Source organism: Mytilus californianus, unplaced genomic scaffold, assembly GCF_021869535.1.
Source record: "Mytilus californianus isolate M0D057914Y unplaced genomic scaffold, xbMytCali1.0.p SCAF_2, whole genome shotgun sequence".
Classification (NCBI taxonomy): domain Eukaryota; kingdom Metazoa; phylum Mollusca; class Bivalvia; order Mytilida; family Mytilidae; genus Mytilus; species Mytilus californianus.
The window spans coordinates 29,674,844-29,693,802 of NW_026262668.1; the positions used below are offsets into that span (position 1 = coordinate 29,674,844).

An 18,959-nucleotide genomic window follows, 5' to 3' on the forward strand; every position below is an offset into this window, starting at 1 on the left:
CTTTCAAAGGCTCAGTTTTTGTGAACATTTTATTACATAAAATAGTTTCAGGCATTTTCTAAATTGCCTTTCAATTTGTCCAGGCATTTTGAAAAAAGCCTGAAAAAGCCTTCAGGGGAACACATATTATCAAGACAATAAAGCCCAAACTGGAAATGAAACTAGTGATACAATAAGCTTTGTAGAAACTGAAGATAAATAATCACAGATAAGATTATTTTTTTAAATAAAAAGATAGTGCCTGTTTACAGTTACAGTATATAAGGTCGCATAATATGTCAATTACAAATAAGTTGTAATTTACTCATATTAGAGAAAAATGACACAAGCGATGTAAGAAATTATATTATATTTGATAAGTAACTTAACTTTAGAATGCAAGTTGTACGTATAAAGCGTGTGGGCAATGCAAATTATATTTTAAAGCGTAATTACAATGTACATAAGAAAGGGTATTATGATGTTATTGGTTGTCCTTTTTTTCTTTTTTACCAAAATGAATTCATTTTTTTTCAAATCGGTCGTAAAAGTTTGAAAACGTTATGTTTACACACTTTATACGTGTCGTGTGCATGAAAATGAGGTTTAAAAAAAGGGTTACAGTGAGCTGAAAAGGGAATTATTCAAAAACAATATTTATCTAGTACATCGAAAAACACCACATAAAGGCTATATTTGCTGTTTATATCTCCTTCTGCTTTTACTTTGTAAACTCCATGAGCATAATTAGACTATCGAGTCTAAAGGTACAAATGAATTGTTTTACATGACGATTGGTCTTTTATGGAAGAAAAAAAACCGCTTTAATAATGCATTAAATGTGTTCCTACATTGTACAAGCCACCTGTATCACAGGCACTTGTCCCTGAATTTTTTTTTCCTATATACCTTAATATAACACAAGGTATATAACCTTGCATTTTTGAAAAATAACACCCGGTCGCAAACTTCCGTTATATTTCGATTCCGCGGTTGTCTATCCCACTGAAACTTGTTATACATTCAATTATCTACAAAATGGTGTATAACACGCTTATTTCTGTTGTCGGAATCATTAATAGACACTAGTGAAATAGAGGCTAAATGGAGCCGAAATTGATCACTAGGCAAATGTACCCCTCTCAATAGCCCAAGAAATACTTGCTGGTCAATCTGAACCTGATATGTGATTTATTTTGATCATTTACACTTTGATCCTATATAGTCCCGATAGATTATTTCGTTAATGAATTCTATGTAGTGGGCGAACAATTAATTATTATCTTATAAATTTTGGAAGCATAACTTATTAACTCTTTTCCATCCACAAAGATTTATTTCAAACCTTTTTTGGAGGACAACCTAGTATATAATCCAGATTCTTGTCGAAAATATCGTGTAGAATTCATCTTTGTTATCGTGTTTTGTTTTTTTTTAATATTGAAGAAAAATGGTAGCCGCGGTAGAGATGGCATGGTGTCATTAGAGCTCCTGAAATTCCTTGTTTTCTTTTCACATTGCGTTTTTATGATCCCCAATTAAAAGTTATACTTTTTACGATCATCAAATGTATTTGAATACATTAAAGTTTATATTAACTAAAATTTGGGTCTAACTAGTTGCCAAGACGAACTTTTAAAAGTTCAACAAAACACTAAAACATTCTGACTTGTTTTTGTATCTTTTATATACAAAAATTACTCTTCTCAATTTTTATTTTTAAAGCTACAAAATCAACATTTATTCTAAAAATATAAAAGCGATGAAATCTGAAACGAGATGATGCACTGTTTTTTGTTGTTGTTTTTTTTTTAATAATTTACAAGGTAAGTCAAACAAGTCGACTTAAACATTCGTGACAGTAAAAGGTGTACCAGACGTACTCCTCACAATGAACATACATTGGTGCGTGTACTACCCTTTTTCAGATTTTTTTTTCAATATTCAAAAGATTGGATATAAATGCAAATTGGTGCATTTTGCAGATCATTAATTTACTTTTCCGTTAAATTTTTTTCAGTGAAATTTATGAGGATGCATCTTCAAGATCCAAATCATTGTGAAATAAGTAAAAAGCATAATAAACAGTCTTGAATTATACGGCTCCATCACAACATTTAATGAGCACAGAAACAGCTGTAAACAATCAAAATATAATATCATTTAAATTATTTTAATCTTCTTTCCCATTGTTGTTGTCGATTTTTAGGCAATTAGTTGTAAGAGGCAGCGTAAATATTCCATTGAAAGTGTAAAACCGGATTACACATTAACACATGTATTTTGTACTCTCGGACAGTAGTTCCCGCAGATTAAAGATTAAACTAGTAACTGTTGTTCATGATATTTTAACAGATAGTCTTCGTGATGTCCAGCTTGACAAAAGACACTAGTTCAATCCTCCCTCAAAAAATTGCGACTACGCATGCTGCTCTCAAATAACAGCATTTTTAAACTATTTTATTTGCGAGTACAGGGACTAATGATATATTTGCTCAATCTTGTATTTGATCTATTTCACAGTGGGATAACGGAACTGTCCCGAATGACAAAAAAATGAAAACTGTACAGTTCCGTTCACACACTGGGATAACTATTTGAATTGAATTGATTTGTTCTTACAATGTGCGTTATTCTGTTTTCCTATTCCTATATTCGTTCTCTGAAGAATCTAGAACTGTCGTCATAAAGAAGGGGTGGGGGTTGGGTTATTTTCTTGATATTATTTTTAATTCTCGAGATGCTGACGATTTAATTGCAAAGACTGTATCTAGAGGTACTAGAAAATACTTTGTGTTTATGCTATTTCATCTCTGGAATTTCATTTTGCACATGTTTGCCTGTATGAGAAAAACATTTCGAGAAAATTTTACCGAAACACGCTTACAATTTAACAATGGTTACTGTTTGCCTTCTCATTTAGAAGATTTATGGTGGAAAATAATCAAAGATAATATTTATTTTTAAAGCAAAACGCACAACTGGTAAAAACAGTACGATCAATTAACATGTTTCTATTGGTCAAACTATGTACAGCATTTTAATAACTCCTGATTTCGACAATTTCTTTATTTTCTTTGAAAATACACAAATGACATTTTGAGAGTAGCTGAGATAAACAGGTTTTATTTAAGTCCTCGGTCTGATCTTTATGCTGTACGACAGCCAAGAACTTGTTGTTTGACCCGATTTCTAGTCAAAAGAATGGTAAAGAGTTAGCCAATTGTTGAATTGATTAACAAGTTTTAAATCCCTCCTCTCCCCCTTAAAACTTGAAAAAAAAACAACAACAAAAACAAACAAACAAATAAACAAAAACTCTCGAAGAACGCATTTAAAACAGGTTAGTGTAAGTAAAGCATTGAAAGGAGACGGTACATTTAGGAACTTATTTTGCCCTGAAAATTGATCGAAATAAAAACGTTTCTTGATACCATTACTTATCACAATTGTTAACAGACGAAACCGAGAAAACATCTACAAAATAAACAGAGAATGCTAGCTTTGTCTATTTCTTAAATAAACGAAGGTGACAAACTGTCAAAGTAGGTGCAGATTAGGTACCATCACTGTACGTTCTTCATACTTTTTGAAAGCCGGCCCCCACTTAGAAAAAATGTTCTTTTTGACTCACTCGTAATTTTTTATATTTACTACTTCCTACTACTCAGTCCTTTTGAAAATATATACTTTATTGTGAATATACACCATAGCCTCCAGAAAATAACCATCTCCTTCGATAAAACGACTAAAAAATTCGCCCCCACCTGAAATACGACCCATTAAAAAATGCGTTGTACAGAATTTTTACTCACTCACCCGCACTTCCCTGCAAAACATATGTAACCACTAAAAGACACTAAAGACTCGTCTCACTTATGATATGCCATATAACGTGCTATCTTGGAAGTTTTCCATTAACCTCGTTTTACAACTTATAAATCAACTTTTAAAACTTATGCTGATAATAACCCTAAGAAAGACAACAATGTGGACAGTTATGTGTGTTTGTGGTTTTTTGTTTGTTTGTAACTAAAGATCACATAGGTTAAAAAATTGGAAAAAGTAACCCGTGTTATAAAGGGTTGTTTTTTTTTTCCTATCATAAATACCATGACTACACAGACGGAGAGATCATTACTTTTTCAATAGTTTTTTTAAAGATATTAATTCTAGAATAAAAATGGGAAAAAGTTATTTTAATGTACAACAAACAAAACTGTACATACCAGTATTGTATATGTTTTTCCATTTGAAATAACTAAACACGAATGAAGAACTAGAAAGAAACATTTATGTTAACGACTGGTTCATTAATCTATTCATGATTGATTCTACAAACACCTTGATTATTGACTAGTCAGTAGTCTTGGAATCGTTTAGTTTACGAAATTCTTAGGTTCTAAATTGGGAAAATATTTTGAGGATAGTTTTTCTTTTTCTACCAATTGCATTTTGAACGTATATAATCACCGTCTAGAACTCTACATGCGGGGTGTTGGCTATTGTTGACACGGGGTATCGGTTTCAAAGCGATAAAAAACGATCAAGGTGAGTAAAAGTTTCACATTTTCCTTATTTTAAGAACTATTAGAACCAAATGATGTATTGCACGGAAGGTATCGACCCAACATTTATTCCCAGTAAACAGAAACAGACGTTCTGTTTTCTCAAACACCCCTCATCAGTTTTCCGCAGATTTGAGACTTCAAATGCAAGTTTCGTGATAAATAAAATAGAGAATGGAAATGGGGAATGTGTCAAAGAGACAACAACCCGACCAAAGAATAAAAAACACAGCCGAAGGCCACCAATTGGTCTTCAACACAGCGAGAAAATCCCGCACCCGGAGGCGGACTTCAGAAAACGTACTTTTCGGCGACCTACAATGTATTCCCGTACTTTGTATATAGACATGAATTCATAGCATAGAATCAGACATAATGCGTGCTTACCGGTCAATATTTCTTGATTTTAAAGTTAATTTTTTATCAATATGTAATGTGTCGCACACGTTGTCAGATTTAGCATCTCACGGGAGTGAGGCTTTCATTAAGACAAGGATAATTTTGTCTTTAATTTTGTCTGTATCTACAAGTAAAAGTCAATACTACACGTAAAGATTAGGAAACTTCGGGTTAAACGCCAAAAAGACAATAACCATGAAATCGAATGGAAACATTGTCATATTTTGAAATGACAAATCATTCTGCATTTCTAACCTGATATTACAAAGTTATTGATTGATTGTTTAACGCCACTTTCAGCAGTATTTTGGTATTTCGTGCCGGTTAGTTTAAATTAGTGGAGGAAGCCGGACAACCTACCTTCGGAAGGAAAACTGACAATCCTAGTCAATCAAGATTGGAGTCGAGTGCACCTGCCACATGCGGGATTCAAACTCACAGGCTCACCAGGCTAACGATACAGTAATTCGACTACTAAGACTACTTGGCCATCGAGGCCCCCAGTTATGACATAGAATCACGGGTTAGCATACAGTGACGTAGCTTAATCTTTATTTCTACAGAGGCAAACGATTTGAAAGTTTGGAGTCAAAGCCTCAGCGCAGTTCAAAGACCGCGATGGAGATATGGCGTGGAAGGTTAAGAGTAAACAACGTTGACTTGTTTTAAGTGTAATGTAACGTATAGAGAGCATGATTATCCTTTAAATCACGATAAACAGATTATCATGATTGCTACATATAGATATCGACACAATGTAAAGCTTTTTGGCCCGTTTGCTGCGCTCACTCGCCTAAAAGATTCACATGGCGGCTCGTGGCTGATATTTTTCAATATCATTGTGTTAAAAACCCGATAATCTATGCTTGTACTCTCCTTACATCAGATTTAAAGTGTCCATTCCAACTGGACGTGACTGGATATATTTATGCATACGGCACAGCCAAACGGAAGCCCGTTTTAAGCAATAGTTTTACTGTTGAACAGGGTCTGTTATAGAGTACGTACTGTAATACAAAACGAACGCCAAATCCCCTTTTTGGAAAGGCTTTTCTGTATTTAAAGCTCAGATATCTTTATTCCAGTCATATCCATATGCAGGATACAAAAAGATGTTAAAAAAAAGTCTTGCAGTCTTATAAAATTATTGTATTTGCATACATTTATATAAATTTCAAATACGTTTAATTCATAATTGGAATCGTTCATTCCATCTTAAAATTATTGGTGTTGTGTTGTTTCCTCTTTCTCTCTCTTGCTCTCTCTTTAAAAAAAAGGTGGGGTCTTGATTGACCACATAATGGCAAAAAGTTCTTAACTATGACAAGTTCTGATTTGTTATCCTGACTTTTAAACATGAAAATAAAAATGCAAATTTTGTACTAAGACAGTCACACTTAATATTGAAAATAAGTAATGGATTATATACATGAAAAGGAAAAGTGTGTATCTATTCTTTCTAACGACGGCAAAAAAACCAAAATAAGGTCTATACTTATGCTAATTTATTGTTTTATCTCATGATTTTGTCAAATCAAATCATGGATGCAAAATAATTTGTCAGCTAGAATATGACAATTTGTTTTACTAGATTGTTTTAAAAAATGATTTTTGTTTTCTAGGCATTAAAACCAAATCTTTTCTTTAAATGTAGTATTGCCTATTTCTGTTTGATGAAGATAGTATTAAAGACAAAATTATTCTTGCTTTTATGAATGCCTCACCCCCGTGAGATGCAAAATCTGACAACCCGAGCGACACTACATTTTGATGAAAAATAACCTAAATACCAAAAAATTATGACTGGGAAGCAAGCATTATTATTCTATGATACGAATTCGTTTTTACATTTAAGTACAGAAATACATTTTGTAGGTCGCTGAATATATAGTGTTTATCACGAAACTTGCATTTTAAATCTCAACATCTGCGACACGGAAAACTGAGGAGGGGTGTTTGAAAACATAGCTCTGTCGACGTCTGCTTCTGCTTGCTGGGAATATATAATGGGTCGGTACATTCCGTTCAGTCCATCATTTGGGTGAAAACAGTTCTCAAAAAATGAAAATTTGAAACTTTTACTTACCTTGATCGTTTTCCTTTGCTTCGAAACCGCCACTCCGTGTCAAACATAGCCAACACCCCCCGTGTGGCGTTCTGCACGGTAACTATGATGTTCTAAATTGAACCAAGACGCATAGGATTTATATTGTACATGTTTAAATCTATAATCCGTATAATAATCAATGTTTAAAGTCTAACTTGTCAACCTCAGCATCGAGAATATACATAGATATAAGAAGATGTGGTATGAGTGTCAATGAGACAACTCTCCATCCAAGTCACAATTTGTAAAAGTAAACCATTATAGTTCAAAGTACGGCCTTCAACACGGAGCCTTGGCTCACACCGAACAGCAAGCTATAAAGGGCCCCAAAAATGACTAGTGTAAAACCATTGAAACAGGAAAACCAACGGTCTAATCTATATAAAAAACGAGAAACGAGAAACACTTATGAACCACATCAACAAACGACAACCACTGAACATCAGGTTCCTGACATAGGACGGGTGCAAACAAATGAAGCGGGTTTAAACGTTTTAATAGGCGTCAACCTTCACCCTAACCTGAAACAATAGTGTAATATCATAACATAGAAAGACACACCTTTTCGTATAACGTGTAATAGGAGTTATTGCCATTTAATGACGAATTAAGTCATCATAGTTTTGGTGATTCTCGCAAAAACCATAGTAGACAGAGATAAACTGTAAATAGCAATAATAATCAGTAAGACAAGATGTGCAAATAAGTCAATTTGATTACTTATAGGAGTTATCGTCCTTCATTACCAGCTTAACCCATTTGCGTTTTTGGCGCTAAGAATAGTCATATAAACTGTAATAGATAGATATTATAAAATGTCTACAAATAAGTGGCATCGCTGAAATTATCAGTTGCCTTCAATGACGATTTTTACCCATTTCTTTTGTTTTCGACTGAGACAATTGAAGATAAAACTATTATAATTATTATAACTTACATTGATTTTCCTTTTTGGAGGGATATATACGAAACAAACTTGCATGCTTCGTAATTAAATGCTTTAAAATATGTAAAGATAAGCAAATTTAACTGCAGTTGTTATGGTTATTTAGACTCAGTTTTACTAAGCTATACCAAAACAATACATATAAATTTTGAGTAAATAAATTTAAAAAAGGAAGAAACCAGCCGTATACTTGGTCAATCTGTTTGGGATATTGTTCATGTACATGTATATAGTATTGGTTGAAGTTGTTATAAATATGTGCATGCTGAATAAAAACAATAGGCCCGTGGCCGATTTCAGGCTACGTATATCTGGCGCCATTGGAAAACACAAAATAATAAAAAAGCTTAAAGTGTTGATATATTTCACTATACAAAATAATTTAGTTTCGGAAGTTTATTTATTCGTCATTGGTTTCGATAAAATGAATCAGTTTCTACATGTTTATGACGTGACAGCTAAATCATAAGTGACATATCTGCACTTAAACCAATTGTCCATATTGTATCAGCCTTTTCAATTATCAATAAAATAGGCATACTTTTCATAGCTTTAACTTTTTTCTATTTTTGAAAAATCAGAGGCCAAAAAATGGAAATTATCATACATCCCTCTTTAGAAATGTTCTCAATTTCCTCGTTTATGCATGATAAATTCCTGTTCCGTCCTGTTTGTCTCTCGTCTATTACCTATTCGGAAAATGACTATGACTAAACATCTTAAACAAGTCATCTTGTGTAAAATCAAACAAGATTTTAAAAATATGTGCATGCAATATGCAAATATGGAAAGCCATAAGGAACACCCCGATTCAATTATTTTCCGAAACACTCGAATTTACGTAGATTATAAATTTTGTTTGTTGACAAAATGTTTTGCTTCTTTAATAAAAAAAAGATTCGGGTTAATCATTATAATCTATGGCTCCAAATAATGTGCTGAAGATTTTTCGAATTTCTTCAGATTATAATTTGAACTTACTGAAAATTTGGTCGGCTACAAATTAATGAGCCGAAGATTATTTTCGAAACTAAATACTTCGACAATACAATTCCCGCATATTATCAGTTTTGACAAATTGTTCGGCTATCTTCCTAATAATTAACATCGGACTCAACTTTATAATCTTGTTTCCTAACGAAAAAACTTCAGCAAATTAAAAAACAAAACAAAAAAACCATCGGCTAATCTTCGGTCGCTTTCAGTTAAAAATAGCGGAAAAATTTGTCAAAAATTGGAATCTGCGGGATTGTGGAAGTCTTTTGTTATAAATTTAATCTTTGGTACATTAATTTTTGATTAATACATATTGTTTTGAGCCAAATATCATTATTTTAAGACCGATGATTATACAAGATTAAAGATTCAATATTTTATTAAAGTCTGACCACCAAAGTCTTGTATAACCTAAAACATTCGAATACATATATAAAACATAGCGTATATTAAACCTAACCATTAAATATCATTAGCTTAAATACTAAAACATATACAAGCGCCATTCTATTAAGAATTATGAGAGACTATTAAATGAATTATTATATACAATATTTTACATAATTTTAAAACTGTATAATTTTATATTTAAGATTTAAATTTTATCATCAGATATATATTAATAAGAAATGTGTTCTTCTACATAAACAAATTAAAGCAGGTTTAAGCAACTACCTGACAAAATTCTTCATTTCTGAATAAAAATACAAACATTTCGTCATTAGACAAGTTATGAAATTGATCATTATGACTGCTTCACTATACAATATATTCCGAAGGTCTGCATATAAAGAACTTAGAGTAAATACATGGTTTCCATCTTTAATTTCAATATTACACACAAAACAAGATCTTTCATTAATTGGTTTATTCTCATATCGTCCTGTTTCTATTTTAAGTGGCGCAACGCCACATTTAAATTTTGCATATTAAGCACTTCTTAATTTAATAGACATATTTTGTTTTAAATATAACTCTGTACAATATTGTGATTTATATAGCTTACAAGTACGAAGCTTGTTACCATTACTCTGTGACACAATTTTGTTTTATTAAATAAAATATCTTCAAGTTGTAAAACAATATTCTTATGAAGCGTACTATTGCAGACCTTGCTACAACTTTAGCCATCTCATTATAATCAAGAAATTCTGTTAACAGTAGACCCAGATATTGGTAACAAGACACTTGTTGTACTGTATTATCATTTAACAAAAAAGACTTTGATGTTTGTTGAACCGAAGGGTTCCTAAAATGCACAACTTTAGTTTTATCTAAGTTTATATTCATACAATTGGTAACACACCAATTACTTAATACATCCAATAGATCCGGCAAATCATTTTCGTTTTCAGCAATAAAAATACAATGTCATCAGCATATAAAAGAACACCAACTTTTTCACCATCAATGTCTACACCAATATCTAGTACTTTTATAACATCAATTAAACTATTAATGAAAATATTAAACATAACAGGCGATAATACACATCCTTGTTTTAAACCTGAATTAACGCAGAACCATTCTGTCATATTGCCATTAAGTTAAATACAACATTCTACATGCGAATATATTGCTTTCAATGTACATAAAAATTTTGTACTTATTCCTTAATCATCCAATTCAGTAAACAATAATTGATGTCAATGTACTTTGATGGTCAATGGTATTTCTGGCTTTACGGAAGCCATTTTGTTCATCACGAATAATATCTCTTTGTTCTAACCAATACACTAACCTATCATTCAGTATACTGCAATATAATTCATATGTACAGGGAGCTAAAGTTATGCCCCTGTATGACAAATAAAACCGTGGATATGCAGTTGAAGACTTAGGAATTAGGTTTATAATATTTTTACCCCACACAGAAGGATTTTTTCTATATTTGAAACATGTATTAAATAACTTATGCAAAATTAGCATCAATTTATTATTTCTAAATAACTCTACTGACAACTGATGACCTGGTGACTTACCAGTTTTACTTTTAGCAACACCACTTACTACATCTTCAAACAATATTTAACTGTCTAAAAAATCATCAGAGATATTTTATATTAACAGCAGTGTAAATGGTTTGATTATTACAATTTAATAAGTTATCAAAAGAGTTTTTCCATTTATTTAAAACAGTGTTTGTATCTGTACTGTTTTTCCCATCGTCTTGTATCACTTCCATCGGTATAGATTTCTGCCGTTCAATTCCAACGCCGACTTTACCAATCTTTTTCCAGAACTCTCGAGGATCCCGTTGTTGGGTATCTAGAAGTTGTTGAATACTGTGGTACCAAAACTAAGGTTTTGCTTTCTGACTGCTTTTGTCGCACAATTTCCGTTTTTTCTACAAATACTTGGCGTAAATCCTTCTTCCAGCCGCTATGACTATTATGCCACGCACGTTCGGCTTTACATACATCGTTCCAAAGAAGTGTTAAGCTGTCGTTCCACCACGGTTTATTCATACGTCTCCGTTTGTTACTTTTGCCGTCATATATATTAATTTGACGTTAATTTAGCTTTAAACCCATTCCAGTTTGTACAATATAAACGAAAATTTCATATTTACTGTCTAAATTGTATTGGTTTATTTCAGATTTCACCAAGTCAGTTATAAATGCGTTAAATTTGGAAACTGTTTCATTGTCAGACATCCAATCGTTTGGAATCTTACAAATCTAACAGTTCCGTTATCGGTCAATTGATCGGACACGGTTTGTTGAACATCATAACCAGGTGTGACAAATGTCCAGCATAACTAAGAGTGATCCGGTATATGTTTCGGGTCATAAGAGCCTACGGCTGCAATTTCTTCAATTAGTGCTTTTGCTTCAATGACTTTTTTTAATGAAGTTTTGAATAAATGACAGTTTTTCATAAGGTACTATGCAATAGCCAACGAACTATGATCCTCTGGTTGACACAAACGTAAAGTCATTGTTTATAAAATTTCGGCCATTTGAAATACAGCAATTTATGTTGCTGGTAAATTAGAACAAAGTTTAATAAATCCAATAGTATTACAGTGTATTTTTGTCACAAACTTTAAAAGGTTCTCTAAGTTTGAAATTTTCGGCTATTTTGGTAACTTCTTCTGAATACTGGTTCCCGAAATCTTGTTGCAAAAGTTTTTTACACAAGCTAATAACGTTCATTCCAAAAAGTCTAGGAGCATTTTCTTTTTTAATACGGGTATAACTGTCAATAGGATCTTTCACAATTAGAACACCTCTGTTTGGCAAACGTTGCCCCACAATGTCAATATCTACTTCAATATATCCAATATACGGTATACAAGTTCCATTTGCACCTTTTACATGTTTCAGATAAAACGTAATTTCAGTTTGAAGCTCGGTACATCTTCTCAGAAAAAGGTTATACAACGACTGTGTAACTGTTGTGACGACAGTTGAACTAGTATCTACTAAACAGTTAACTTTAAATCCTGCAAAGTAAGCACTTACTGTTGGACATTAACCCACTAAACGATCAGCTTGAATTGAGTCCGTATCAATATAATCTACAATGGGACTCTTCAAGGTAGACGCTACGGGTTTTCCGACTTTTTGGAATTAACAAATGGACAGTCTGCAATCTTATGATCTGGCTTATAACATCCGTAACACAACAGTGTACGTCGTTGTGGCTCGAACCTATTGTATCTACTATTATAATTAGTTGACCGTTGCTTTGAATTTACAATCTTGGTTAATGTTTCATTCTGGACAATACCCAATAACTGAATAAAATTATCGGATTGTTCACTAATGTCGGTTTTATCCTTACTTGTGCAAACATCAGCTGTAGGTTCTTCTTGTACAGTTACGGTTGTTTCACTTTTTATTCTTGCAGTGTATTGTTTATCCTTATATTCTTATTCCTCGGACCACATACTAGCTTCTTCACGTTAATCCAAAAAAAGGCATATGAGGTTGTGAACGAACTATTTGTTTCAGATGTTTTCGAAAGATACTGTCTTGTACATTTTGTGAAAACTGGTCGCATAATGTTTTCTCTTTATTTGGCATCCAAGTAGAGTCTTTATTTGTAATTTTACCCATTAAAGAGTACGAATATCCCCTTAATGATTCATTTGGCTTTTGCACACGATCCAAAAAATTCTTCTGTACTTCGGTAATGTTATCCTGCACACCAAAGGCATCTTGTAAAATTTCTAAAATTAGATCTGGACTTTGTCGTACTAGACATGCTAGATGAGAACAGTATTTCACTTCATCTTTAGCAGAACCTTCAAGCTGTAAATTATAAAATCCGCTCGTTCTTGACGGGTCATTAATTGAATGTAGCACAGTATTAACATCTTTAATCCAATCTTCAACCGGAAATTTGTATCCGGAAAACTTCGGAACCTTTCTATCTTTATGCACATATACAACATACTTTTCATTCGGTGCCTTTTTCACTTCATTTTCACCACTAGATTTCAAAGATATTTCTTTAATTCTATTATGTTATTCATTCACTTGCTTTTGTAAAGACTTACACGTAGGATTACTTGCCATTATGAACTTCCAAAACTATTGAAAATTATAAACAAATTCAAAACTTGCAAAAATACACAATATATAACTCCAACTCAATCTCCACACAAAGTGAATTAATGCATAACTATAATATCGTATGCATAAAACGCATAATCCAGAATGAACAAAATAATTCACACATTTGAACATATATCATCAAGTCTATCAATATCCCAGATATTCCAAAAAAGAGAAAAACACAATTACTACATCGTTCTTCATTAGTTAAATGGTTTCGACACTGTTTAATATCTTCCTTTGTATTCGCTTTTCAATCGTAAACTCGCTGTCACTGGTATAAACTCCAACAATGTTCGGTTAGGTCCGTACATATCCCGATGACACGTCAATTTTCGGCTTCCGCCGTGGATTTCCGGTCTGGTATACACTTCGTCAAAGTTCGATTAACTCCATGGATAGCCCGCTGACACACACATGAACTTCAAAAATGTTCCGCTTCCTCCGTATATACCCCGCTCATGCGTCTGATGGAATGCCAGGAATCATTCCCGTCTGGTTTGTCGACGACGCCATATGAGACCAGGTAGAATAAAGCTATTGATGACTCGAATGCGGAACGTTCAAATACGTTATTAAATATAAGAAAGAAGGGAATGACAGATCTTATACTGCTGGCTACGGCTCATAATGTTGCTTCTGGTCTAACTTATTCCGCATTAACAATAAAGATGAAAATCATAGTATATGTAGTCAAAATAAAAGGTCAAACTAGCCAGTACCAGAAAAAAACAACTATTCAGAAAAGCAGTTTGTCCAATAGCCAGTAGTGAGTAAAAATCAAAGAGCCTACATGGAGTATTTGGATTCACTGAACCATATAATATAACATGTGTTCAATATAGTTAGATCATTATAAGATAAGAGTAACTAGATATAAGTAAAGCGCAAATATATATATTATCAAATAGATAAATTGTACATAAATCAACTTGTCCACATAATTAATTTATGTTGCTAAGAAATTCACAAAACAAGTCGCCGTTACTATTAGGTGTAAAATCTACAACATTACGTTCTGGCAAAAAGTCAATTCCTTGTATATAATCTTTTATATCGGAGACTCGACCATTCCAATCACCGCGTAAATAAAAAGACTACCGTTTGGAATTGTAATTTATGTATACATGTAATTTGGAGGAAAGCCGAACATTTTGTCAAACATGATAACTGCTGTAAGCTTTTGGTTTAGAGGATTCCCGCTCTAATTGTTTTGTTGTTAAAAATCAAATGCAGCAACGTATGAATTTTGATTGGATAAAAATAATCATTGGCCTTGTGTAACAAATCTGCGGCCGCCACAGATTTTTGAATGGTTAAAAATATTCTTTAGTCTTGTGTTGAAAATCTGCGGCCGCCACAGGTTTTGTGATGCTTGAAATAATCTTCGGCTAATGTGTTGAAAATCTGTAGGGTTTGCCGCGATTATCATTAATAAAGAAAGCGAATATTTTTAAAAAGGAAATCTGCGGGAGCTGCAATTTTCATGCCGACGATTAATAATAATCTGCGGGGGCGGGAATTTTAATTTTTTTTTTCCATGTATTTCTTATGGGAAAAATAATAATAATCGGGGGGTTCACTCTGGCATTCCATAGAGACTGACTTCTTACGATACAAATTTTAAGGCATCATTGTACTTTTTGATTAAATTTTTCGTTTCAGCCTATCTTATCCGGTTTTTTTTTTGTATGTTATGTACAACATGCATTTACAGGCAAAATTTCCCAGGGTTTCTCTATCTGTTCATGTTCTTAGTTTACGCGAGATATTTGATGATGATAAGCTAAACTTCTTCGAATTTTTTCTCTCTAATAATTCAGAAATTAGGTTGCAACTTTTAATTTACATACATGTAGCAAATTGTGACGACCTTTGGATTTCAAATAACCAGTATAGATACTTACTTAAAAGAGAAAACTTTATAACAGAATGAAAGAAGGCGTATTAAATTTAAAGAAACTTCATTTTTTGATAGAAACTGAAATAATATATAATATGGATGGTTTTTTTGGGGGGTGAATGTTTTTTTTTTTTTGTGTGCACATTTTAGCTGGAAGTAAGTTTCAAATGCCTGAACCAAGTCAGGAATATGACAGTTGTTTTTCACTCGTTCCGTTGGTTGATAACGTTTGGTTTTGTAAGTTTTTTGTGGATTTACCCTTTTTTGAATTTGCCTTAAATTTCAGTATTTTTATTATACTTTTTTTATTAATAAAATCTTTATCTGATACTTGAATTAGCATTATGCAAAGTACAGTTGATTCACGTATGAAAAATTTTATCATTTGATTTTTTTTTATTATTTACTACCTTAAGTATAATAAGCAAACAAACAGGGTTAATAGTAATAACATAAGAATATGTCACTTACTTTACTGGAATGTTGTTTTCTGAAATAAAGTGAATATTATTATACACAACGTTGAGACAAATCACCTTTGAATTTGTTAAATGGACCGAATAATTGATGTAACAGATGTTACATATTTGCAATACTGGTGCTTCGTAATCTTTCTTTTAATGCAATAACCAAATGCAAATTGGAGGTGACTCATGGTTATATAATTGCTTCTTCTAATAGACATTTTCGAAAACTTATCGATACTGACGCTTACACCTATGTCACAGACACTTATAGCATATTTATGTAATTTACATTTTGGATACTGTACAAAATTTTTATGTTCAATGATTTTTTAATTTATTGGCTCTGTTTAAAAGCTTAAAATTGACCGATCTTTATTTATACTTTGTTAAAAAAAAGGGGGATGTTTTGTGGAAATAAGTAGAATTTTACACAAAAACAGGAACCTGTACAGTCAGGATTCTATTTTGTCAAAAGTAATTCCCCATTACGCCGACTAAATTTTTTAAATCGTGAAAATGGAAGCCATTGTATGTATGACGCACCGTCAATTTAGCTCTTGAAAACCGACACATTTATCAACATGGCATAATTACGATCCTTACATGACAGTTGCAATTTTAAAAGACAAATGTTTCTACCGGCTATAAAGCATCATTTAATGTACTTTTGTCAATTGAAAACTATTGTCTGATTGGTTGTCTGAGGGACTTTTCGAAAGTTAAAAATAAACCACTAAAAAAACTATCAAATTATTTTGTGGTAGAGCAGTCTAAATGTTTGCAGAGGTTGACGACTATTTACCCTAGATAAAACACTCAAAAAAGGATTTTTTTCAGAAATGGATTTTTAAGATCCACTTCTAAAGTTTGTCGTCAAGGACTTTTAGTATGATTTCAAGGTGGTGTTAGAGAACGGTGTGTCCGACTTTTTTTGATACATTTCATGAATAAATAATTACACATGTAATATGCCTACATTTTCACTAAAATGAGTGAACGAAAGTAAAAAAAAAAAGTGGAAAATACGCACCAAGTTTAAACATTTGAAGTAGCACGAAGCTTTTATTTTGATATTCAAACACAACTACTCTGATGTTATGACACATTAGAAAGGTATTTCACTTGACCTATATCTTTCATGCTTTTGTACTGTGAATTTGTTGTTATTATATCAAAATGTAGCCTAAATATATAAAAATAATAAATCTGAAGCGAAATGGTGTATCAAATATTTCTTGCTTTATACGTTTTCAGGACAAACAGTCAACTCAAACACGCTTGATCATAAAAAGGTGTACCCGATTGTCTCTTTTAATATAAGATTATTACCTATTTGTGTGTTATTTTCCCCTAAAAAACTACATGAACTGCAAATTACTACTTTCAAAAGATCAATCAGTATGCTTCGACCATTAGAATAAAACAGTTGAAATATAATAAATTCATCACTTAAAGAATTCCAAAACTAATGAGAGTACTTGGTTTTTCTGGCTCAGATTCCTAGTAAAATCTTATATAAAACCAATTACAGAATAATAAATTTCAAAGAGTCCAAGAGTTTTACAAGGTTATTAATTCCGTATATTTTGACATTTTGATGCGGTCTCTCTATTTTTTTAGTCAGTGTAGGTATCGGTGTTGATATAAGTGTCCGTGTAGATGACTTTTCGAAAATGTCTAATCATGAGTCCTGAATATGTTCACCAATGGCTTATTTAACTCAAACAAAGTTTTTTGTCCATATGACGCCATATTTTTAATTTTATTATTTCAAACGTAGTTTTAGTCCTTCTTGTTTTATTAGTGTAAGTTTAAGATTGAAAAAAACATCCAGTACTCTCAGTGACCAGCTGGGTCGATATCCCTAATGGACCTTGAGACGAGAAACTAGGAATACGTAATTAAAAAAAATATATATATCAGCCCGCCATACAATTGTGGATGCTGTGATTTTAAAAATGGACATAATTAAACTATGAGAACTGTTGTATAGAGCTGATGTGATGAAAAAAGAAATATGTAGATTTGGCCTTCAATAAATGGAAAGGACATTTTTTTTTTATTTTATGATCAGAATTTTGGGAATATTTCATGAGGAGAGTGATATTTTTCACCATCTTTCGGGGTCCGGCAATTTGTGGGAAAACTAATCTCACTTGCCATCCCGGAAATTTAACCAGACATGTATAAATGTTTCAGCTTAGATATGAGCCATCATACTTATTCAAGTTAACGATATGGACTGAGAAACAGAATAAAATGTTACCATTGCCGCCTATGTTTTGCGCATCCTGACCCAAAGTGTAAAGTTTAATTTCAAAAGTGATGGAGTATTTCATGGTTCAATGACCACACATTTAGGATGATAGCTGCTGAAATCAACGTCAGTTACACTCTTTTAGTGCTATTTAATTAAATACAATACAAAATGGTTTCCAGTACATTTGATTTCATCAAATATATACGAATTTTGTGCTTTTAAACAGTGAAGAAGCAGAAAATTGGGCTTGTTATTTGCCGAAATGGAACAGAACAAAAATAATTGTACCACGTTTTAGCAAAACATTTGCAGTTGAAAACAAGAGATTTATACAAAAATTTAGATGCCTCATACCTTTGTCACTATGCATTGTGTGTGAATGGAGACCATATTGTTTTAGAACCTCTGGAAATTAACAACCAGCAAAAATATGTATAGCTTTAATGCCTGTACCAAGTCAGGAATATGACAGTTGTTATCCATTCGTTTGATGTGTTTGAGCTTTTGATTTTGCCATTTGATTAGGGACTTTCCTTTTTGAATTTTCCTCGGAGTTCAGTATTTTTGTGATTTTACTTTTTTCAAAACAATGCACCACACATATTGTGCATGGCACAACATATACTCACTCAATGCTGAATCTAAACTTGTGGTTTGTCATGATTTTAATTGAAGAAATGTAAGTAAACGTACAAGTAGGCCTTGCAAGTTTTACCTCGAATCAATAATTTGAGAAAATACGAGTTTTTAACACAAATAAAAAATGAAA

The 18,959-nt window shown here is 32.4% G+C and overlaps 1 protein-coding gene across 2 annotated transcripts in view; it reads right to left on the reverse strand.

Moving 5' to 3' along the window:
- The window catches only part of LOC127729668 (uncharacterized), a 246,127-nt gene that overhangs the window by 34,411 nt on the left and 192,757 nt on the right, over nt 1-18,959 (reverse strand). For both annotated transcript variants that reach the window (XM_052237522.1, XM_052237521.1), the window contains one exon: nt 15,935-15,953. In XM_052237522.1, the coding sequence (XP_052093482.1) occupies nt 15,935-15,953 (19 nt within the window). The remainder of the gene's footprint in view (nt 1-15,934; nt 15,954-18,959) is intronic.